This window comes from Anser anser (genome assembly GCF_964211835.1).
Source record: "Anser anser genome assembly, chromosome: 1".
NCBI classification, from domain to species: domain Eukaryota; kingdom Metazoa; phylum Chordata; class Aves; order Anseriformes; family Anatidae; genus Anser; species Anser anser.
The window spans coordinates 53,112,108-53,137,016 of NC_139720.1; the positions used below are offsets into that span (position 1 = coordinate 53,112,108).

General features: G+C 35.3%; 1 protein-coding gene across 5 annotated transcripts in view; it reads right to left on the bottom strand.

Moving 5' to 3' along the window:
• Nucleotides 1–659: 659 nt before the first annotated feature.
• Nucleotides 660–24,909, bottom strand: part of TMTC2 (transmembrane O-mannosyltransferase targeting cadherins 2) — a 254,999-nt gene continuing 230,749 nt past the window's right edge. For 4 of the 5 annotated variants that reach the window (XM_083821393.1, XM_083821391.1, XM_083821394.1 and 1 more), the window contains one exon: nucleotides 660–3,605. In XM_083821393.1, the coding sequence (XP_083677519.1) occupies nucleotides 3,426–3,605 (180 nt within the window). In that variant the 3' untranslated portion in view covers nucleotides 660–3,425. Of the gene's footprint in view, nucleotides 3,606–4,411; nucleotides 4,480–24,909 lie in introns of all 5 variants that reach the window. The other variant, XM_083821390.1, reaches the window with a different exon arrangement.

Below are 24,909 nucleotides of genomic sequence, written 5' to 3' on the forward strand. Positions count from 1 at the left end.
TGTTCTTCAGTTATAGAGCAAATCTATCAATGCATAAGACCTGAATGCAACAGAAGGTAGGTAGCAGAATATCAGTGTTAGTTCCGTTTAACTAAAAAGACTCTGTGAATAAAAGATGAAAAGGATTAAAAATAAGAGAACCACATCACTTCATAACATCTCCTGTGTAAAAGAAGCAGTAGATTTAAAATTATTCATATAACACTACAGCATCAGAGAAAGGTGATCTCAAACACTAAAAAAGCCATGTATGTAAAGCCAAGTCTCCTTCACAGTTTTTGTAGCCAATTATACATTCTAGAAGCATTTTTCCTGAGGTCATATTTGTATGTCAATACAAAAATAAATTATAAGTAGAGCTTATTCACTTGCTTTTATTCCCATACAGTTTAGAAAGAGCATTCAAATTTAACAGTTACCATACACTTTTGGCTATATTTATAAGTAGAGATACTCAAAAATGCTTCCAGAGAACCTTTTTGAAAATATCAAATGAATAATAATTGTAATAGAGTATAGGAAAAAAAAAAAAAAAACAGCTGCAATAGATTTTCAGTCTGTTTAGGCTATATAGCTCTCTCATGCCTAACTCACTAAATTAGAATAATAAGGATTAAAAAAGAGTTGTTACAGTAACAGATAAAGGAATGCACAATGTATTAGTTATCAATGCTTTATTATTGAAAACAAAATTGAAATTCTCTTATCTGGCACATAAACAATTATTTCTACAAAAAAAAGGAAAGCCTACAAATCTGATAATTTATACAAATAACAGTTTTTCAAAAAATAAAATTTTAATTTAGTAAACTTGTCTTGTGCTCTTCTATTTTTTAGCACTGTCTGCAATAATCCACCATAAATCCCTGAGCAGAGAGACATATTCTAAACATGTTTCAAATTTATCCCAAAAGAAGAAAGTTATCAAGCCCAGACCTATATTTAAAAATGTATTCAGGGACATTCTTGTTAAATTTAAGCTAGTCCTTTTTTTCTCTCTCTTTCTTTTTTTTAAAGAAACAAGCAAAAACACAAGCATGATACTGCATCAAATGAGTGCTCCCCCCTTCCCTCTTGTGTGCAATGAATACAAGTTACTAAACAAGAATGAGTACAAATTGAAGGAAAAATAACATAGTGAATGAATGGTTAAGACCTAGAAGCCATCGAAGTTTGATGGCTGTTGAGCAAATAAAGCTGCAAGATACCACAGTTTTATACTGCGTTAAGTCACAGGTTCTATCTAATTTATTTTTATATTTTTTCCAGAAAAACAGTAAAGGAGGATAATAAGTTCAGCTACTATTGTGTTCTACCACTAGTTTCAATGATAAAGTAGAAATTCAACTTTTGACCCTTCAATTTTGCTTTTCCAGCCAAAACATTATTTGAGAAAAATTTGACACATTCCACAAAACCAAACAATCTTGCCCCTCTGGCCCTTCTGCTAGGCCAGTTGTGAACTTAGCAATATGATATTTTAGTGAGCAAGAGGAAAGAAAAGGAAACACACACTACTACATTTTCTTACTACACTGACTTTGAAACAGCTACTCCCCAATCTATTTCAACACAGATTTATATCCAAGCTTAAGTGGAGAATTATCAAGAAGAGTAACTCAAGTGTCCCCTTTCCCATTAGGTACACATACTAACCACAAAAAAAAATGCAAGGAAAACAAAATAAAAGAAATAGTAATACTTAAAGACTACTGTGTTAATGGCAGGTAACATTGCTGCAGTCAAGTAATAAATAAATAAATACAGCAAAGTATTCTTTTCTACGGTTTTGTTGGAATGGTGCTTAACAGTTAAAAAAACACCACCAACAAAACTTTCTCAGTAATAAAGAGTTTTTAGCAGAAGATCCTGAAGAAGCTTCAGTTCAAGGTGCTCTACCACTTTAACATTACATCTACCTTTATGAAATGAACATTGAAGCAGATACCAACAGGTCATTAAATGAAACGGTACATTTTCTTATAAGCAATAATACTTATTCCAAAGAAAGAAAGCAGTTAACAAATGGCCTGGAGGAAAAAAAAAAAATCTTACAAAAGTTTCAATACACTGCAATTTAAAATAAATTATTTTTACATTTATAAACTGAAGAATAAAACAGTAACTAGGCCAAATCATTCTGAATCAGAAATTAACTGAACCTCACCAGAAGCATACTTAGATATTTGACAGCTCTGCTGCTAGCACATGTCAGAATACAAACAGAATTATAGTATTTGGTTAGAATCTGAATAGGTAATATGTTTTTAAAACACCACCACTGTGAAAAGTAACTGGCAACCACTGTTTCACATTTCTCTTGACCTATGTGCGCTATTCTATGCGTAATCTAATCCAGTCCCTATTTTCTAGCCTCAACAATGTATTATTACATTCCCTTCTCTCCGAGTTGATCATGAAGTCTCTGTAGCATATCCAAGCACTAATATTTTCAAATCTCACTTGGCTGAATTATTGCAAAAATATTGGATGCAGAATCTAGTTTAAAGTCAATCTTATCTGACAACAATGTAGAAAGATTCAAACATTTTTATCTTTTTTTTTTCTTTTTCCTAAGATGACATGCTGACCGTATTCAATACCACGGCAAATATCAGCTTCACTCATATTGCTAAGTCAGGACAAATCACACCTTTGGACTTCTTTTTTTTTTAGCTTCTACATACACATATGATTTGTAGATAGAATATGATAGAATTTGGGCAATTCCTTGCTCATTCTGTCTAGCCCACAGCCATTTGACTGTGCATCTCAGAAGAACTGCAACAAATTTTTTAATAAATTGAAATAATATATGTATTCTTACTAAACAATTATGACTGTGCCATCTAAACACAAGTGACAGGATTAAAAATATAAATTGGCCATATCAACTGTGAATTAGGTGGTCTTAAAGTGAGATACAGCAGCATTAAGACAAACTGCAAACACACTGGATTTAGTAGGCATTTTAATGAGTTACAGTATCACAAAATACTTTAACCTACTATTTTATTCCCACTTTTATTCCCATATGGTTTAGTGTATACTGTACAAATTTCCTTTAGTATTTCTATGACAGTATACGTTTCAAGTACCCACACACAAGTAAGCAATGTGGGATTTGCAATGATTTATCAAATATGCCAAGACACCCTCTTTTGAGTGCTGTGGTTCTAAATCTTTTTGTGGGCTAACACTGAAGTCCTTCATGAATATCTCAGTCTCCCTTTTTATCTAGCAAAAAAAAAAAAAAGAGAAAAAAAAAAGCCAAAGAAACAGAATAGCTTCTCCTAGCAGCAATCAATCAAGATCTCTGATCCTTGCACTCAAGTCCAATGAGTTCTCTGATCAGACAGCTGTATGGAAGTTCTAGTTTGGGTTTTTAATCAATTTAAGACAAAAAAGGTTCAGAGTTTTCGGTATCATGTCTTGGCTGTCTTTAAACCTTGTTTCTCCATGATATTCCACAATTTGCGAAGATTGGACTGAGTGATGACATCATCAGGTTTAAGTTGAAGAGCAAGGAGGTAGTTTTCTTCAGCCTCTTTCAGTTTACCATTCAGATGGAGAATGGCTCCAAGATTCATTAAGGCAGCTGGATACTGGTACAAAAAAAAAGGGAAAGAGAAATATTAAGAATATTTTCAGTTTTTCTTTTCAGACAACCTTCTTCGACTTAAATTATTCCCTTATGTTTGCAGACTTTTCATGGAAGCAATTTAGCAATTTAAGCAAATAGAGATAACAAGAAAAAGTTTCTGAACAGCTGCTGTGTACTTTGTGCTTTAAACAGAGAGAGCTCTGGTGTCTACAGACATAGACTTCTTTCTTTAATGAGAAAACACAGACCTCATAAAGCTTTACATGTGGTAATGTCAGCATAGCACACTTTCCAAGAGAAAATTAAAGTAGTCCAAGAGTGGATTGAAGACAGGAATTTAATTTTAATTTAACTCATTGCCAATAAAGAGTTTATAATTGGTGGGAATAGTTAACACACTGGAACTCATCCCTTCTCTGTCTTAATTATAACTAGTAGAAAATACAATCTATTCTCAGATTCTAAGGATGTTCAGGAGTCCTAGGATATCCATTCAGATTCAGGCTATGGCAATTATTCCTTAATGAATGATTGAATAAAATTAACATGGTGGAAGCAGTATTTTAATAACAAATATTTGAAACATTTATAACAAATCTATGAAAAAGCTCCTCACATTACTAACAATTATTCCATCTTTAGCTAAGACAAAATGCTCCTTGTTTTCATTTTTCAATCCTAAGATTATTCCACCATGAAATAAAAGGTTCTACATGATAATTGAACATGACTAGTTACTAGAGCTAACAAGTATTACAAGGGCAAGGAAAGCAGATTTATGAAGCCAAAGACAGTAGTCTAACCTACCTTGTTCCAATACATAAGGTCTTCACATGCTAGCGAGAACACAGTAATGCTATTTGCCAAACCAGCACCTTGCATTTCAAAGAAAAAGGGGAAAAAGGATACTAGATAAAATTCACTATCACCCCCCCTCCTCTGGTCACTATCATTTCCGATGAGCTTCAGGAGCACTCACTTTCAACTTTCAAAGTCACATACTTTTGCCTCAGAGGATAAGTGTTTCAAGACAGCACTCACCAGTTTTCTGATCAAATTGCAGTACTTGAAACGTGAAGCCACATGGAAAATCAGCTTGAGACTATTAGGAGTGAGGATGAGAAATGCTCTAGAATTCCTTCAATGAAAATAACTTCATGAAAATACGGTAGGTAGAGGGCCAATAAAATATTCACTAGGGATGATGTCCCAGACTAATGTGGTAATGGGAAGTCGTCCGGATGAGGAAGACTTACCTATGTTCCAAACCTATCCACTAGCAAATTAAATTCTTATCCTTCTTGTTCAAGTTTCCAAAAAAAACCCCAACCCTGTAACTCATGCCCAAAACCTAAATTTTGCAGTGTACATGTGCTCAGAAAATACTTTACTTTTATGTTCTATGGATATTTCATATTTTCTCACCCTTCTTCCTGCTTCTTTTCACCTATTAAGATATACATCATAAAAACTGATAAGGACAGCAATGAAACAAGTTTTCAGAACAAATGGTTTCCAGACTTTCAGGAATTAGGCAAAACAAAATGAGTTCAACCCTCCCTATTGTAAACCCCATAATGCTAATGCAGTCAAATATGAAGATATTACTTTTAGACTTAATTTTTCTTGCTTAACCCTGACAGATTAACTCCTTGCCCTCGCCCCGAGTCAGATACTGGCTTCTACTATAAAACAGAACAAAACAAAACAAAACAAAACAAAAAAAATCCCCAGATAGATTTTGTTGAAGTATTTCTGAGTTAAATACTCTCCAAAGTTTCTTCTTCAGTCATATGCCACATAAAGAAGGAAAACTAAGCCCTTGAAATGTAATCTTTGCTACAGACAACACATAGCAGCAGCCACATTACCATAGTTTCCCCATAGCAGTGTCAGTAGTGCACACTATTTTAATATGGAATAATATACTCCTTAATTACAGAAGTTATGGGTGCTGATTGAAATGATGCAAGTGAAGAATGATAGGCAAACAGCTTCACTGCAAATGGATTGCTGTCTAAATATCCATACATTTATTCGTTTAATTTTAGATAGGAGATTTTTTGAGAGAATTTTCTGTACATTAGCATAAGTAGGATGGTCCATACTCGCTAATTTTTTAGTCATTTTTCTTACTAGAGTTTGTGAATCAAACAGCTTTTTTCAAGAGTTCAGTCACTGACATAGTACTGTTTTCTCTCTCAAAATATAATTCTGTGCAGATGTATGTAGCTAGACAAAGCTTACAACAGGATAAGGATTAAAAAACTTAAACCTAGAAAAACTCGTATTAAATAAGACACATGTTAAAATGTGCTCATTTCTAATTTTATAACATTCATAAACTTATTGTGTGAGAAGTAACACAGTTTTCTCATATGGATTCCAGAATTCCTCTCCATTTCCTTCACACATCCCTGAAGATATTGTATGTGTATGGTACTAATCAAGTACTCTAAAGAAAGTTGTATATTTAAGACTGTACACCTATCTAAGAGAACTCTTCTGCCATCATGTCTTTAATTTGATACATCATTTCACTAAAGCAAACAACAAAATTATATAGAAAAAAAAATAAACCTTTTAACTAAATGTGAAAATTTTCAAATTCTGCTTATTATTCCTGACTTTCTGGAGACTCAGCAAATTTTAGGCCATATTAATGAAAATGTATCCATTGCAGTGAAAATTCATTTCAAGTAATGCTACAAGTTCACACCAACTCCTTCATGTTTCAGAGGACGAAGTGCACAGGCTATCTGAAAGACTGCTCCTTGACTTTTTAGGGCATCAGCCATCCCAGTATCTATGGCATATGGTAACAGTCGCAAGAATTTTGGACGACTGAAGGATTACACATCAGCGTCATCACTCCCTGATAGTTATAAATGATGGTCTGAGGATACAGAGCAAGAGACATTTGCTATAGTTTTTCTTCACATATATTTTCTTTTATTAAAGACAGCTGATAAAACTTTTCAGTACGTGAACAAAGGCAGCCAGCAGCTACCAGTGCAATAACTGGGGACTTGTAGCACTGTATAACAAATGACACCACCTACTACTTCAGAGACTTGAAAGGAGAAACAGGCCTTCCTTCATTTCCTTTTGGAGACAGACGCTTTACATCAGAAAAGCTGACTGGCATTTCTATCAGGGTTACAAATGCTGTCTTTTATGGTCTATTGGGAATTATTCTCTTTATTAGCATTTTTGTTGTGGTGTGCTTGTTTCCTTAGAGTGTTTTTGGGGGGTATGGTTGGGGGAGTGATGGGGAAAGGAATAACAGTGTAATTAATGAATAACAAAATAACAAAAGGCATGAACTCAGTTGCCTGAGGTGTTTTTGGTTTACATTGATGACCGTTCTTTCAAACTTTCTCCATACCACCAAAGAAAAGGAGAGCCATAGGGCATGCAAAAAAATAAAAATAAATTAACATGAATTAAATTCTTCTCTAAAATGTATTATGGAATCCCCAAATAATTCAAAATAATCTGTGTAGTACTTCAGGATTACAGTAATGTAACCGAGTACCATATTGGACCTACCAATACAAAGAATCTTACCAGCACAGTTAATGAACTAATATCTTGTTCATCATCTCTGGCTCTATGTATAGCTAATGCCATATCAGAACAACAGTCCCAAACAGAAGACAAGTTTACTCCTATATATGCCTAAGAATTTATAGAGAGAAAAACAAATACACAGAGTCTAGTTCAAAAACAGCTTTTGCGTGGCAAGTATGACCAAAGAATAGCCCAAACACAAGCATTGAAATCTGAAATTCTTTTCCCCAAAGTTCTGTTTAAAATGACCTTCTTTGCTTGACACCACAGAAGCCACAGTGACAGATTCTGAAATGGAAATACATTTTGTTGCTGCTGAGGTAATTTTAATGAAAATCATGCCAGCTTATATTCCAGTAGAATAAAAACTGCAAGCTACTTCTCACTTAGCCATTTTATAAGGTCACTGAAAAGATGTTGCCAATATTCCTCTTGCTCTTAGTAAATTACTGTAGTACACGATCTTGTAGATGTTTCAAAACAAGCCCAGGACCCTTTAATGAAAACTGTAATCAGCATGGCCAACCAATCAGAAATACACAGGTTAAGTGTTTTGTTTTAACAGTACAATTAAGGACCCTTATTCTCTTAAGTGCTCTTGTTGAGTAAAGTTTATACTTAGAGAAAAACACACAATGTCACATGTGAGCATTTCATTCCAGCACTTTTGGGTGAAAAAGAAGAATTAAGGTATTTCTCTTTGATAAGTGAAGATACATAGGTGATACAATGGCTGAGTAGTGAAGCAGCACAGTATAGTTGTAGAATGGATCACTAGGTATGAAAGAAAAGAATGGTGACTGTTTCATCTTATCAGTGACCATGTCACAATGTGTTGTAATACCTTTTTTATCCTGCTACAGTGATGGCAAGAGTTTTCACTTGAACTTTTATTACTGGTGTTATTGCTGTAGCACAGCATAGTATTTTCTGAAGCAATCAAAATGTCAACAGCTCCTTTTTTTTACTGCTAAAGATAACCGTGGACAACAGAATAATTTAACGGGTGGCACTTTTGACAGACCTCAAAACATCCAAGTAAAACCATGACCTAAGGGTTGCCCAAGATGTAAGCATACTATTTTAAAGTGTGGGGGGAAAGGAGACACAGGGGAGAGGTATGTAGAGAAATAGTGGCTGCCAACTGGATCTTACTCTTTACTACAAAATTCTAGAGACAGAGTTACACATAGAAGTAGACCTTTTCATAGGAGCGAGCTACTGTTGCCAGACAAGCCAAGTGTCAGTTACTGCTTCCACAGATTCATGTTTTCTACCTGGTTCTTTATGCTGCTTTATCTCTTAAGAACTGCAGTTTGCATACACTCTCTCTGGTATTTTGTTCCAAACAGCACATAAATCACAACTAAAACACCTATCTCCAGTAAGCTGTCAGAGATGACAATAGTAAATAGTCTAAGAACAGATAACTTAGTGGAAAAGGCATTCTGGAAGAAGATGACAGAATGTATGGAAAAATGTTATGGATCAAAGAGAATAAAAAAGCATAAAATTCATAGTTGAGGGAGATTTCCTGTGTCATCAGCCCAGACTGCAAAGCATTCAGTTCTGTTGTAAAACAAAAACATCAGCTTCTTTGCAAACTCTCTCATAAAACGGAAGAATGCTATGCAACTCCTCCTTTACGACGGTTAAGTGCACACTTAATTGCAAGTTTGCCCATGAACAACTTCTGCAAATATGCTTTTGTGTCAACAACAGCTTTCAGCTTAAATAGTGAAGATGAGAAATGGAGAGAAAAACATTCTCCCTGCAAGTACTAATTTGAGTAAATATTCTGAAGAGCACAGTTTCCACAGTTGCATTAGTCAGAAGTGGACCTAAACATCTCTGCTGTAAAGGGAGCCTGCATCCCAATCTAATTACTGTGAGGTTAACTAACATACATAGCTACATAAATCTAACAACAAGCCTGGGCTCTAGAGGGGAGTGGATCCTTGGATTTAATCATCAGGTTTGAGAGTATTACATTGATAGTAACTCTGAGAGAGAACAGCCTTAGTAATTTACCGATATTCCATTAAATAAATAGTCTTTATTTCATATTCTAGTCATATTTAGTTCACCAAAGTGGCAAGTTATTAATCTCCAGACCAAAAGATGAACACCCTCAAGAAAAAAATAAGGACGTCAAAAAACAAAGCACACATACACAAAAAAGCAGATAGGAAAAATACACAGTTTCTGTTGAATACCATTTATGCAATAGTCTCAAGTCAGGATAGAGTACCAAGGTAATAAGGCAAAATTAAAGACCAGTACTTGGTCACCTTACCAACTGATGGTACTACATAAACGCTAGGTCATATATTTTTGTTTTGTTGTTGTTGTTCTTTATTTATTTATTTTTACATTTGGACATTTTCATCTGGACATTCGAAGCAGATGATGCTTTTATCTGCCTGGTGCAATGAGAGAATATAAAGCAATTGTCTGTATGGATCTAGTCTTGTGTGCTTTTGAACACTGTAGACTTTCCTGTCTAAAATCAAAAGCTCCAAGATATTTATATCTAAAACCCAAAACTGGAAAATGAAGGAAGAATTGCTCCCCTCCCCAGTCATCAATATTAGTAAGGAAACCCAGAGTTGTGAGCTGGAGAAGAGTTCTAGACTTGGCACAAGGAGGAACATCAACCAGTCTAGTTTGTTTCTCAAATTATCACACCAATATGGGGCATTTTATCGTCAATTTTCTGCAGCAATGGAGATTTTTTCGCTCCGTGTTTTCTTCATATTAAACTCCATAGAATACTCAAAGTTTTGAAAACATAGCTATCCAAAACTAAACAAGTGTATACAGATGTATGTTGCATCTTGCTGCTGAAAAGCTACCTGCCGTTGGCCTTTATATAAATTCAGAGTATACCATTTTATATATGAGTAAGTTAACAAAAGTCTTTGTTACAGCTGGTAAAGGTTGCAGATCACCATGGCAGCTTTAAAAGTCCCACAAAAATGTACTCACATTTGTAATTTCAGTATATCTAGATTTTTTATCAACGGCCATGCATCCATTGCTTTGATTTATGCTTAAAAAAACTCCTAGTAATCACTCTCAGTTTATATAGAAACAGCGATGGACATTTTTAGGTAACATACTTGTTTTACCATAATAAAAACTAAACAGGAACATACGTTATGAGTATTTAATATTAAGGTTATATTAAAAAAATAAATACAAAAAATCCAGGCCTCAAAATGTTTCTAATTAAACTTTGTAACTTTCCAGAACAAATGTTCTCATCAGTATGGCATATGATAATCTTACCCAATTTTCCTAGCACTGTATGATTTCATAAAAAAAAAAAATCATCAGATGACTTAATTTTTGTTTATAGAAATCCAGCTGTGCTCTGATGCCTGCAATTTGATCATTTTAATACACAGCTATGATTATGGCGTAAAACATTTAACGACTCCTTTACCTTATCTCACATGAGTACCCTGTGTGCTAATTAGAAAGTCTATTCTCAGCAAGTCAGATACTTGCTGAACAGAAATGTCATCTGTACTACCATACTGACAAACAGAAATTGTTTAAAATTTTTCAGTAACAGAAATTTGTCCTATTAAGAAAAAGTAAAGGTATTTTTAAATGGAGTTAAATATGTTAGTAAATATGTACTTTTGCATGCACTTTCTTTCTAAACCTAGGAAACAAGAGAAATAGATAGCTTTGTGTTACTGTCTAAAGACAGATAAACCACTGCTAATTTAGAAGAAATGCCAAGTGTTAAAACAAAGAATATACCCTACTTTACCCAGTGGCACAAACGCAGGGCTGATTAGAATAGCTGTCCTTATTAACACAATCAAACTGGCTAATCTTCAGAGAACACTCTAGTTTAGAGATCATCTGATCTCTAAAATTCTTTAGGTTTCACTATCTCTGTGTATACTGCCAGCTTTATGGAAAAAAAAAAAAGTTCAGTTTTTTCATGCCAGCTTTACAAAAAAAAAAAAAGTTCATTTTTTTCAATCCAATAAAGTGTCACTGGAAAACAAAAATGACTGCTGAGAATGAATGCATCATACATCTATTTTTGCCCAGATATTGATCAAATACATCAGTCCTCAGGGAACTTTGCATAGTTTTTCAAGATACTACTCACAGTCACATGAAGTATTGCATTATAACTTCCACTTTTGAGTAGAATAGCTAACTACCAAAATTTCAGAAGGAAAAGGAGCTCATTTCTGGCCTTGAAAATTTAATTAAGCTCTACTTTAGTCCTAATTAAAGGAATCTCAAAATCACAAGATTTCCAGGATTTTGACTCAAGATGTTCAGATGAAATGTTAAGTGTCAAAGAAGGCTTTGCACCTTTGGCTGACAAGTGCAGTCAGCTGAATTAAACACTTAAGAACTTGATTAATATGACTATTGTCGTATGTTTTCAGTACTATTTAGGTATTTGCCGTTATAAAGTAAAGCTTTCAGGCACACTGTGTAAACCATTATATGCAACTTGACAGATTTGCTCTATGCACAAAGAAAGAGAATCTCAAAAAAATATTTAAGGCTTGTAACAGGCATATTTACTATTACGACAGCTCATTTTTTTTTTTAAGTGTTATATTAAAGCATTACAAAAACTGGAAAAAAGGAAAAGAAAGAAAAATATGTGTATAAGGAGACTGTTAGGCATTGCAGCATGTTTTAGGATGAACTTTGTAGACAGTTTCTTTTGACTAACTTTCCCAAGGCAACAAGAAAAAAAAAAAAAAACAAGACCACATTTTTCCTCTACTAGTAATAATTTCATTGGCAGGAAAGTACAATTGAAGTCTATTTCTTGAAGCGATACAATTTTGATAGCATGTTTTATCAACAGTAAAGGTATTTTCAAATTTTTCAAATAAATGCAACTTCAGCACATAAAAATGTCACCAAGGCAATTTTACAAATGAAAATGAACTCTGTAACTTTGTAAATAAATTAAAAAAAAAAAAAAAACTCTTGAGATGATGTATTGCTCAAGGAACTATGTTTTTCTTTACACAGTTGACAGAACTGAAAAAGTTTGAAAAAATGTTGTTCATGAACAAGGTTGCATATCAATCTTTTTTCTTCCCTTTTGTCCCCTTCATCTGGCTCCCATCACTTTCATGCCTGTTGTATAGAGCAAAAAGGATTTGCTCACACTCTGTCTTGACTTTAGTTTTATCCACAAGAACATAAGAGTAGCTGAGAAAAGAGGCACACACTATAGGTCCTTTCAAAAATCCTGAATTACACTGTTCCATATAATTCATATGAATTCATGACTTACTTTTTGGCAGCCAGTAACCTGCAGGTGTTCCCTGTATAGTATTTAGCAATTAAATCTACAGTACATATTAAAATTATTAACTTCCAGGGTAAACGCTAGGATTTAATTTTGATTCTTGTAGCTTAAAGATTTTAAGACCACAGTTTCTAAAATGTGGTCTTTTGACTGCTAATAGTGAGACCATTGGACACTAATCACTTGCTAGGCTTTTACAAGATTGTGACTTGTTAAAAAATAAAGCTACTTTCTGTGAAAGCAGCCTTATTTGCTACATCTGATCAATTACATGTATATTTGCAGTGCTTTGTAAGTAACATCAAAAAGACCAAGAAGTGTTCAGTGGTGGACCTACACATACTACTCTGGAAGTTTGCTCTTAATACTGCATATGCTAATAACTGCTGTTTAGTGAACAAAAGCTTTCCATACTCTTCAAACTCCATTTTTAAGAAATGCAAACAACACTGCAAATAATATTTTCCTTTTATAAAAATGTTTAATTATTTATTTATTAAAGCACAGGAGGACAACTAATATATTTGCAGAAATAGCACCAAGAAATCAAAGTTCAATTCCTGCCTCTGAAATTCAATGTCAGAAATTACTCAATGAAAGAAGCTGCTTGCTCCAAACTGCCCCGGGGAAAGTCCTTCACAGACTGAAGTGGAGAAGAAATGCCATCAGAAAGTATTTTCTTCCTCTGTTATTAGTAAAATAACCAACTTGTGAATTAATTAGCAAGAAACTCAATCAATGTGACTATTAAACAGAATTTTTCAAACAGAATTAATGATGGGTCATGTGTTGATATTTTAAATATGATAAAAGTAAATCAGATAATTGTAAGTGTATTTTAAAGCAGTCACAATGTGAAGAAATAATGCAGAGAACTACCAAGTTACAGTAACCTTCCACAAGATAGCTCCACTATAAATACATCAATCATTCACCCCATGGTACCTAAGAGATATACAACAAACCTTCATATGGAATTTAATTTAGTTTTTTTATTGTAGTTTTTCTTTTTTACTGTTGTTGTTATATTGGAAAAGATTTCTATTTTCTTTCATGCTGTAATCATTTGCAATGAGTTTAAGGGAGCCAGATGCTGAGGCAACTGGCACTGTTACAAACCATAATGTCAGATTAAAGTTACTTACTGTTACAGGAAGACAATCTTTACTGGAGCACCTGAAGAATTAGTAAAACTGCCTCAGCTTAGTAACAAAGCCGTTCATTAGATGGAAGATATGTTTCAAAAGGGTAGGTACACTCGAATGTGTATTTGCTCTCCAGTAAAACTAACTGTGGTAAATAGAATCATGTAAATACAACACGCAGAGTTGATCAATGTATAGTACTCCAGAATGCCTCTAGAGAAAGTGACTATTCTTTGAGGGAAACTAAAAGCTACCCATCCTCTCCTTACTGTGCCTTCTCCTTAGCAGATATCTAGACTGTAACTTTTCCAGGGAAAAATAAATTCAGACTGTTATTGAAGTTACTTTTAAAGACAAATTACAAGAAAATGACGTCAGGTTGTAAACTTCCACCTTTCTCCTTCCTGACAGTCTGCAAAATTGTTCACAGGAAGATCTCAGACTCAATACAGTCCTATTGATGGGCATTTTTTCCCAGACAATCTGTTATGTATGCTATTAAGAGGGAAAACCAAAAGCAGCTGCATCAAAACCACCTCATGAAACAGAAACACGAGTTCTTCAGACCTTGTGGGGAAAAAAAGTCAAATAGGATAAGGCAACCCATAACTAAATATCCTTCCTAGAATAAGAAATACATCAGAATTATAGACTAGGAAGAAAATTAAGAAGTTATTTATTGCAAAACATCCTACTGAGAACGTAGTACTGCTGAGTTTATTTAATGAGCATTAAAATCAGTTCCTTATCAGTTCTAATTGCATAATAAATTCATTGCATTGTTTCCAGAATCAGCACTAGAATACTCTATTAGGAAAAACCTTGCTGGATTCTCTTTTAATTGAGTTCAAACAGATGGTTTAATTTCTGAAATGCTAATCTACTGCTGTGAGTTCTATATTTCATGGCACTTTATTTTTGATTGACACTGAGGGCTACATTTACAAGGCAAAGCCAATCTTGCTCTCTCCAGGAATTGATGCAGGCAGCACAGTACCCCCTGCTATATCACTATAAGCCTGTGAATCACAATCAAGTGTACAGGTCTATCTGTGATGTATCATTTTCACTTCCATAATTTCAGCAAAGAGACTGTATCTTTACAAACTACTGTCTCCCATCATCTCAAAATGTGATGAATCCTTTTATTTAAATCAATACTACAATTCTAGGCTGTGTCATCCTATTAGTTTCACAAACCTACTTTTTGAATTATTCTGTAAATGAATGCCATGGTTGAATATGAGCACAATCACTGCACTGTTATTCTCATACTGAAAAGTAACTATAGAAAAGTTATTTGTCGAGAAAGATGTGGATGAAACACTAGATGAAATTACTTTGACCTCCAAGAGACAGGTGGAGCTGTCGCACATCCTTTTTTCTTCAAATAATTTTGATGGTGAACCAAATGTATCTATATACCAGAAAAAGACTTCAGATTTGCGTAGTGAAAATGCACATAAAAGCATAAAAAGAATTTGCTTTATAAATGTGAGAAAAGCATTCAAGCTAACTAAGGCACAGACCTAGACAATTTCTGAATCAGGGTCTTGACAAGAAAACAGTTCAAGTATTATTTGGTATGAGAACTTCTTCTCTTTGGCGAATTTACAATCTATCAATTGAGAATTACAACCATCCCTTGAGATCAAAAGAACAATGTTATGCATCTAGGTAGGTGCTTGGAAAGAAAACACTGCCTATACCTTAACACCTGGGTGATTAACTTCAGAAAAACGCTACTGAACTAATAATAAACTTGCATAATTTTTGTGATAACATGGTCTTTTACATGTTGTACATTTAGTTACATTAAGATTTTGAGTACAGAGGGCAACAGAGGTTACAATGGAAGATGCATGCATAAAACAAAATACTGGGGTGTTTTTTTGTTTGTTTGTTTGTAAAGAAAAGACTACCAGCAGCTCTGAGCAGTACAAGAGACTGCCACCAGACGTACTGAAAACTTTATACAACCTAGATCCTAAGTGAATAGCACATGAATCATCGGAGTTTCTCTCAAATTAAATGTTAAGCACAAAATTACTGTTTCAACAGTTCTTGGTAAGAGTAATTGATGATTTAATGAAGATGTAAAGGTTAATGAAATTAGAAAAGAGGAGTTAATATACAGTTGCTTATTTCTAACACTTCTTTCCCCTGTTAAAGAAAAGCATGTCTATACATTTTACAGTTCACAAAGATGAATGACTCAGAAAATATATTATGGCAATAATTAGACTGTATAAGGACTAATATTTATGGGAAATCTGCAAACATTTTCAAGCTAAAAATGAAAAGTACTCCAAATTACCATGACAACAAGATTTTAGCTTACTTTGCGGGGTATTTCTGGGTATGCAAGCTTGCTGTTTGAAAAACCTTACATTAAGATGAGTTGATAGTTGTTTACATAATTTTACTTGAAGAAACCAGGAACTACAGAGCCCAATTTACCTCTCACATGGGAGAAACAGAGAAGTAACTTTAAACAAGTCAATGGTGCTGCAGAAATCCAATGTAAGCAGAAAAATCTCATACAGATTTTCACTTCAATCGTTTAGAACTCATGCAGACAAAATACTTATAAGTATATATAATGATATCGATGTCGAACAAGTTATTCTTGATGAGAAATAAAAAGCAACATAAAGACATTTTTATTATAATTCCCAAGTTCACCCAATACACTGAGTGGGCCAATTGATCTCAGATATTCGCATGTTTAACTGCTTGTATAACCAGAAGAAAAGAGTACAAAAGTATTTCCTATTATCTAACTCTTATAAGACAGAAGCTAACAACTATAATGACATGATTTCCAGCTTCCTCCCATGTATCTTACACTATGATGGATAATTTCTAGAACCAGATTTAAATATTCCATAATCACCCAAAAGCACGCTCAGTCTTTGTTTTCACAGAGCTGCTAGCAGCATGCATGAGAAAATGCACGTAGAATATTCTGGGATAAGGCTATAAAACATTTCATGTATTTCCCAAAGGAAATTTAGTGTTTTCCACAGCTGAGTAAGTTGGTTTTCAAATTATACAAATCATCCTGATATTGTGCTTCAGTATTACAGGTAAATATCCCCAATCCAATAGCCCATGTTCTTTCTTTGTCCCCTGACAGAGATCATTTGGATGAGAAATGCTATGTGTTTGTTTTTTTTATGTTGGTGGTGGTTTTTTAATTTGCCTTTTTTTTTAAGATGGGAGACAATAATCTCTGCTAAAGTAAGAATACTTTAAGATTCAGAAGAACATCCTGTGTACATAACTGTCTTGAAGCTGCTGACAATTGTGCACAATGAAAAAATGCAATGCATCTATAAAATATTTAAGAGGACCATGAACAAATTTAATTGTAAGTTTCGTTCAAAAGAAAAAACACAATCTCCTCCCAATAACTGGATAAGGGTACCTGCCTTGCACTTAGCCACAGACAAAAAAAAATGAGTTGAGTGTAAGGACCTGCAATGGGTGAAGCACCACTACCACCAACAAAAATTTGGGCCCAAGTCCCAAACTAGATTTAAAAAGCTTTTCATCTCATGAGGAGCAAAGAGAGAATATGCGCTGATAAGCTCCTTACGTGGAGAAGTGTTGCTAATTCTACGTAAACAGTGAAGACCCTTTCTACCTTCTGCTAGGCAGGCTGACATATGTCATAACTATTCTGATATCAAATCTTAGACGCAGTCTTTTGTCTGTCAAAGGGGACATTCCACCCAATTTGCAGTAAGCAGAAAGTGCTCTCTTATGCTTTTGACATCAGGGAGTGGTAGGTATCCTCTTTCCTCTCAGGGTGTTCCACTGCCTCTTGTCCCAGTGAAGCTGATTGATTTAACTGTCCAAAGACAAACCATTAAAAGTGTGCCATCTGGAAGCATGGTTCCCATCAGTCATGCCTATCTTCTCAGTAGGGAAGCTGTGGTACACTTTTTAGTGCCTAAAAGTTTTGTATGCCCTATAACAATTGATTCAGTCTTCAGAAAGCAACAGAGCAGGAAGAGAGGAAGAACTGGATCCTGGGAAGTTTTCTTATTCCTCACACCTTCAACAGGAAAGAAGAAAGGAGTCATTTTCAGGAGGCCAAGAGTGCTGCTGGGCTGGAAGGAGTCCACAGCCATTCATATCATTGAGGCGGAAAGCTTGGCATGCTTGAGAGGAAGCTTTAAACAATGCGAGGCTTAGCAGCAACTGGTGCTGTGAGGGGGAAGCTGCGCAGCACTGAGCAAAGGGCAGGAGAAGCTGGGGGCAGCTCAGAGGGCAGGCAGGCAACCAGCAGAAGCTACACCTGCCCCATATGGCTCACTTTAGTATTTTCTGTAAAAGCAGACACAAGTCAATGCCTGACACTAGCTATTTAAAAATAGGACCCTGTGGTCATTCAATGGCATAAATATTTGAAAATAAAAGATGACTATGTTATTATTACTTTGAACAAGGAAGTAAACAGACAGAAGAACATTTTAGAACAAGGATTCTTAGCTGAAAATTGCCATAAGTCATAAGGCCCCCAACATAAGACTGACACGGACCTGCTGGAGCAAGTCCACAGGAAGGCCAAGAGGATTATCGAGGGGCTGGAGCACCTCTCTCTATGAAGACAGGCTGAGGTTGTCCAGCCTGGAGAAGAGAAGACTGGGGAGACCTTATAGCAGCCTTCCTAAAGGCCACTATAAGGCCTAAAGGGGGCCTACAGGAAAGCTGGGGAGGGATGCTTTGTCAGGAAGTGTAGTCATAGGACAAGGAGTAACGGCCTTAAACTAAAAGAGAGTAGATTTAGATGTTAGGAAGAAATTCTTCACAATGAGGGTGGTGAGGAACTGGATCAGGTTGCCCACAGAATCTCTGGATACCCCAACCCTGGAAGTGTTCAAGTCCAGGTTGGATGGGGCTTTGAGCAACCTGGTCTGGTGGGAGGTGTCCCTGCCCATAGCAGGGGGATGAAACTGAGTGGTCTTTAAGGCCCCTTCCAACCCATGCCATTTTATGTTTTATTGGTAATAATACGTGGTGTAAAAATCAAATATATATTGTTTCTGTAGATGACCATGACAGCTTTATCTGTACCATGCTGCTGAGTACTATGACAAGACAACCCATTTGGGTTTGGATTACAGGGACTAGGTAGATCTTCTCAAAAGAGCTGCTGGAGCAATGGATCCATCGCTGGTGAGGGATTTGCAGTATCCCTGGAGCAGCATGAGAAGACTGGAGCTGGTGAAGTGATGAACAGTGCCTTATCAGTTGAGGATCAGCTGCAGACGGTTCAAGAATCAATGCTAAACAATCTGCCTACCATCAGGAGCAGAACTAACATAGCAGGAGCTCTTAAGAACTTTATGACAATTCACCCTGGTGAAAACAGGATATGCCTTTAATGATACTGGTAAAATATATTAAAGCCATCTTCTTCACATTCACCCAAGCTAAATGACAGAATTACTAAACATTCAGGAGAAAGTCAAATATGGAAATTTGGCACTGAAACACCTCAGGAAGAAAATCGTGATAAAGCAGAACTTGGTCACATATATTTCAAGATAGATGTCGGATTTTAAGATGTATGTACTATAGGAAGGCTATTTATTTTTTGAGGTCTTGCCATAAATAAAAGGATATATGCCATACAAGGCACCAAAAGCATTTTATCTATAAGAAGGCTGTAAAAACATATACTCAATTATCTGGAAATCACTTGTGTCCTTCTTTAAACTGTTGGACAGCTTGAGGTAGAGCGTATTGTAAGCTGGAGCCTTTGACATTAAATCTGTATTCCAGCATTGGGGAAAAAAAAGTAAGCACTTGTAGCAACTGCTTTTTAATATGATATTGTGTTAACTGACTACATAAACCATTCAAGTCAAGAAATAGTTTAGTCCCCCACACCATGATTAAACCATCTAGTTGAAATTATATTTATTTTGCTTACTGGTACATTTCTCTTTTCCCCCTCATTCTATGTGTGTGTCTTTATGTATGTTGTTACAGTAAGACATTTAATCAAGCCCTTTTGAAGTGGTAGAGTGGAAACAGCTGTTTCTGACAATGTGCCGATGATATGGGGCTTAAAGCTGTCATGAGCTCCAGACTGCAAGCAGCATTAATATGTGGCTGGGATGGCAGTGACTTGCAGGTCATGGCATCTCCTTGAGGAATGTTTCTAAGCCAATCAGCTCAAAGTGGTGGCTCAAAGTCTTAAGGCTCTGGTGAGCTCTCTTTTATTTAATACTCTTGAGGTCACACTTCAAAGTGCCTTTTCTTCTCAAGAGTCATTGGCCATATGTGGGGGTTCTAGAGCATCTTTTTAAGGATTGGTTGCTTCAAGTTCAGACTTAAAAAATTAGAAATGAAGTTCCATTACACAAATGATGTCTTAAAATTTCAATAACAGCTGGAGCTTAAGTCAGTATCTCACATTCTTGTAAAGAATGGTAGTTTAAAGACAGTTTCTGCATGACTGATTTTTCCACAACAAAGTGAGCTTAAAGCTCACATTACAGAGTGCCTAACAACTTGTTAAAACAATTGCCTGATTTATGAACATTACAAGATGTAGAGCACCTAGAAACCATCTCTGAGTACACTTTCCTCAGCAATACTCCTACTCAGAATAATCACTGCATACATGTCTTGCTGTCCAAGAAACCTGCACTTTCATTTCTTCATGTAATTGCATTTGTTAAAATTAGACTAACATGATAAACACACATCCAAGCCAACACTGCTAGAATGAACACATATGGGCTTCTCACTGCTCTAAAATGATTTTGTTTTGACCATGGAAAACACGTACCGTGGGAATGCATTTTTCAGGAAATATTCAAAGAGATCCAGGCACTAGGGAAAATAATCTCTCTAGGTTACCTATAGAGTCGAAGGAGGAACAGAGAGCCCTGTAAGAAATGATTCATAGCAAATAAAAGTAGACTCATTCTCTGAATGTCTTCCTGGATTCCTCCTTAGCTCTCCAGGGGAAAGTCAACTCTGTGAAGTCTACTTGGAAATAAATAGACAATTTTGAGAATGCTTGCCTCTTCAGTGAAGATTAAGAAAAACAATTCTCTTTTTCACAGAAGTACTATATTCTACAGAAAGTACCGCTCTTCTGAAATTTGACTGGAAATTACTTTCATAGAGGATAAATAAACATCTACTGTAAATATGGCCAATCATGAACATTATTGAGAGAATCACAGAATCACAGAATCACAGAATCATCTAGGTTGGAAGAGACCTCCAAGATCACCGACTCCAACCTCTGACCTAACACTAACAAGTCCTCCACTAAACCATAGCACTAAGCTCTACATCTAAACGTCTTTTAAAGACCTCCAGGGATGGCGACTCAACCACTTCCCTGGGCAGTCCATTCCAATGCCTAACAACCCTTTCAGTAAAGAAGTTCTTCCTAATATCCAACCTAAACCTCCCCTGGCGCAACTTTAGCCCATTCCCCCTCGTCCTGTCACCAGGCACGTGGGAGAACAGACCAATCCCCACCTCTCTACAGCCTCCTTTAAGGTACCTATAGAGAGCGATGAGGTCTCTAGCGATGAGAATGGCTAGGTCTAACTCCTGAATAACACTAGCCAGATTTGTTTTTAATTTTGTACCCAAACTGCATTTCAGCTGCTGCTGCTGTTATACCAAAGTGTTATAATTCTTTTACACTTCGTAAAATGAAGGAGTGTCCAAAAGCAAAGATGTTCAGGAAGTGTGTATATACATATATAAACTCACCTGTATTCAGCAGTTACTTTACCCGTTATAATATTTTTGCAAATACTTTATTCATTGTAATAAGGCTTTTCACAGAGAGAATAATTAGTATTTCCAGTATTTTTCAGTCCTATCAGAATTAATTCAATGACGAATTAATTACCACCAATACTACAAAATATAATCTATGTTTGCTTTCTTAAAAACAATGGCTTGCATGTTTCAGAGAAATTTCATTCACCAAAATCAACAGGTACCATCTCAAGCACCTGAAGGAGGAAGACTCTTGTAAAACAGACACGTTTACCACTTCATTGTTCTAGGAACAAGGCTGACCTATTGTGCAGAATGAGGCTTCAAAGATGCCACAGTATTTTCACTGTGAGGGAATGTAGAAACAGATCTCTTGGCAACTGATATTAAACAGATGCACACAAATGTATATATATGTATGTATATATATGGAATTGTGTGTGCATACATCTATATATTACATTGCATTCATACATCTAGTATTTGAATTTTCTACAAAGTGTTTTCAGACAATTAGTGATACATAAAAAAAAAAATCCTTCAGCAATATATTTTACTTGAAATTAAGATGTTTCTTTAACATCTTGAGTCACATCACTTTGCTGATTCTTCATAAGGCAGTGAGAAGATACAAGGGTTGTATCTAGAATAACAAGTCACACTGTGGGCAGGGCACATTCCAGGCCATTAGAAATCTATTCTCTACACTTTCAAGACGTAAGTATGGCTCCTACATAGCTCTGGACTGGGCCACTGCAGTCTCTCAGACAGTATCTGAACGCACTGTGAGAAGCTGATTGGCTTGACACTAGAGACTAGGCCCTGGCACATTTAATTTTCCAGTACATGTTGCAATTGAGCACACAGGATTTCACTGTGGCCAGCTAATTTGCATTCTACTCTACTTTGGAAAGACCAGGAACTCTGTATGGCCACATCTACTTTATATTGCGTAGTACCTAGAAAACCTCCTTTGAGTGATTTCTTTTTCCCCCGCTCTGAAACTGTTATGGTGGATTTGGAGAGTTAATAAGAAAACAGATGAGAAAGTTGACAACTTTGACTTTCATTCTTGAGATACTGCCCTTGTACAGTTTTCCTCTACCAGTCAATGATGGCAATGAAAATTGATACATCTTGCCCACTCTGCACCATTACAACTATTATTTATGAGAAGTCATGAAACATATGCATATTATGGTTAGCCACAAAGTTATACTTCAGCACCTGTAAGATAAAAGTGAATTCCTTCTTAAAGGAAACTCAACAGGAGTACCTGTTAGATTTAAACTTTAAAAGCAAGATTTAACTTTTCTTCTGATTAACTAATAGTATTTAGATACCAAGATAAAACTATTTCTAAACAGAGAGCAATTATTTTAAGGTAGAATAATGAACTAAGAATTACAAACAAGGCTGACCTTGTTTCTGGGCATGACTGGAAAAAATGTGTTACATTTTTTGCATTAAAAAAAAAAAAAACACTGAAGAACCCTTACAGTTGACAAAAGGAAAAACAGACCCTTACCAGCAAAGTAGGAATGGTGGGATGTTTATCAGGCCAAGGAGGAGGCTGTCACCCTACCTCCAAAATATATGTATCTTACACTACCAGTAAAATAACACACTTTTATGCATGATGATAATGATCTTATAAATCAGAACAATTTAATGTTAAAACCATATTTTTCTTTCCACATGAAAAATTCCTACAGCCAACAAAAGATCATTCAGACATAGCTTCATAACCTCCTATGAAATTTGTCTTAGACAGAAAGATATCTCTATACTAACAAGTGGAATAGCATAACAGAAAGGAAAACATTTGGATGCTAAGGTAATCTTGTCCATGCAATGCATGTTTCATGGGGTTTAATTTGGACTTCCTCTGGGCTATTCCTATTAGCTGCTGGAGTATACTGGATGCATCTTCTGGTTTAGTTTCCTCCCACATATACTCCCATTCATATATTACAAGAAGTGATGAGAAACAGAGTGCAGTAAGTGGAGATGTCTGTGAGATGTGCTTCAAAAGTATGTTCTTGCTCTGAACTGAAATACTTAAGAAGATACCTGCAGAAACACTGAGCTTTACCCTTCGGTTGACTTCCACAGTACAGTTGTGCTAATGGTGTGTGCAATGCACTGGAGAGCCAAGCTAAACAAGTGCTGATTCAATAAATATCTAAGTTAGTAGATAGTTGCCATCTTTTGGTAGTAGCTGTTCTGATTACCTTATCTTTCAAAAATTATACTTGGGTCTTACTGTGTAAAGTTTGTCAGCAATACTTAGAATCACCTAGACTTTACAGTACCACTCCATGAGCCAGAAGCCCTCAGTTACTTCACAGGATCTCTGAGAAACCTCACCCCTATAATCATATTCCTTATGGTACATTTGAATAAACTAATTTTTGAGTTTCTGTGGAACATTTTGAGAGTATGATGAACTGTAGAAAAGAGAAGAGGAATTGTACCAACTTTGAGGGAACAGAGAATTTTTTCAACATTAAAGTACCCACTCAGAAAATGCAAAAGACTTGCACCAGAAAGCCTGCCGGAAAGCACAGCAAATCACAAAGTCTAAAATGTAATCTCACAAAATACGAATTAAAGGAATACATAGATATTGGATTTTTTTTTTAAGAGACTGTGTGAAAATGAAAGTTTCATATGAATAGGTTACTTTATTTTTTTGTACTATATTTTTTTAGCTTATTTTGAGTTTTAGCTAGTGTTAGTTTGGGGTTTTAGGCCCCAAAATTCTTTAGTTTTAAGACTGTATTTTTTTGCCATTTTTTTTTAATGAAAATGCTAACCTGTTTTCAAATTAAGCACTATAGAATTTCATGACAAGAATGTGTTCTGTACTTGATACCTTCAATAGACAAAGTATGAGAGTTTAAAAATAATTCCTGTCCCATTTATATCCGTGAGTGGTGGTTTCTCCCAAAGTCCAAAGGTAATTGAAAAGAAATATAACATTGAGTAAGAAATGGTAAAAAGAAAATATTTTATTCCTTTAGTTCCTGATGCAATAAAATTGGTAATGAGCTTTTATTTTCTTTAATAGGGCGCTCATATATTCCTACATATTTCCACTTCAAGGAATAAGCATTTCTTTGATTTTGTACAACCATCTTTAAATTTGTTGAACAACAACATTTTCCACAAGTTCCTGACAGAGGAAAAGGCATAAATGTATTATTTAAAATGCCTTAAATAGTAGATCACAGAATACACTTTCATTATCTTTTTACTAGTGAAAATAGCTGGAATTAGGAGAGCTTTCCAAACTTGACACATTTAAAAGTAGATAAATAAATCTAAATCTATAAATCTTTTTCAAATATGTGAGCCAATTATGACTTGTTGCTGGAATACTACACTAAGATAACATGAAAATGTACTGATTGGTCTAGCGAATGCGTGGCTTTATCTGACTACCCTATAATTGACCATATATGATACAGGCCAAGAGATCAAACATTCCAGCAAGAAGTCTC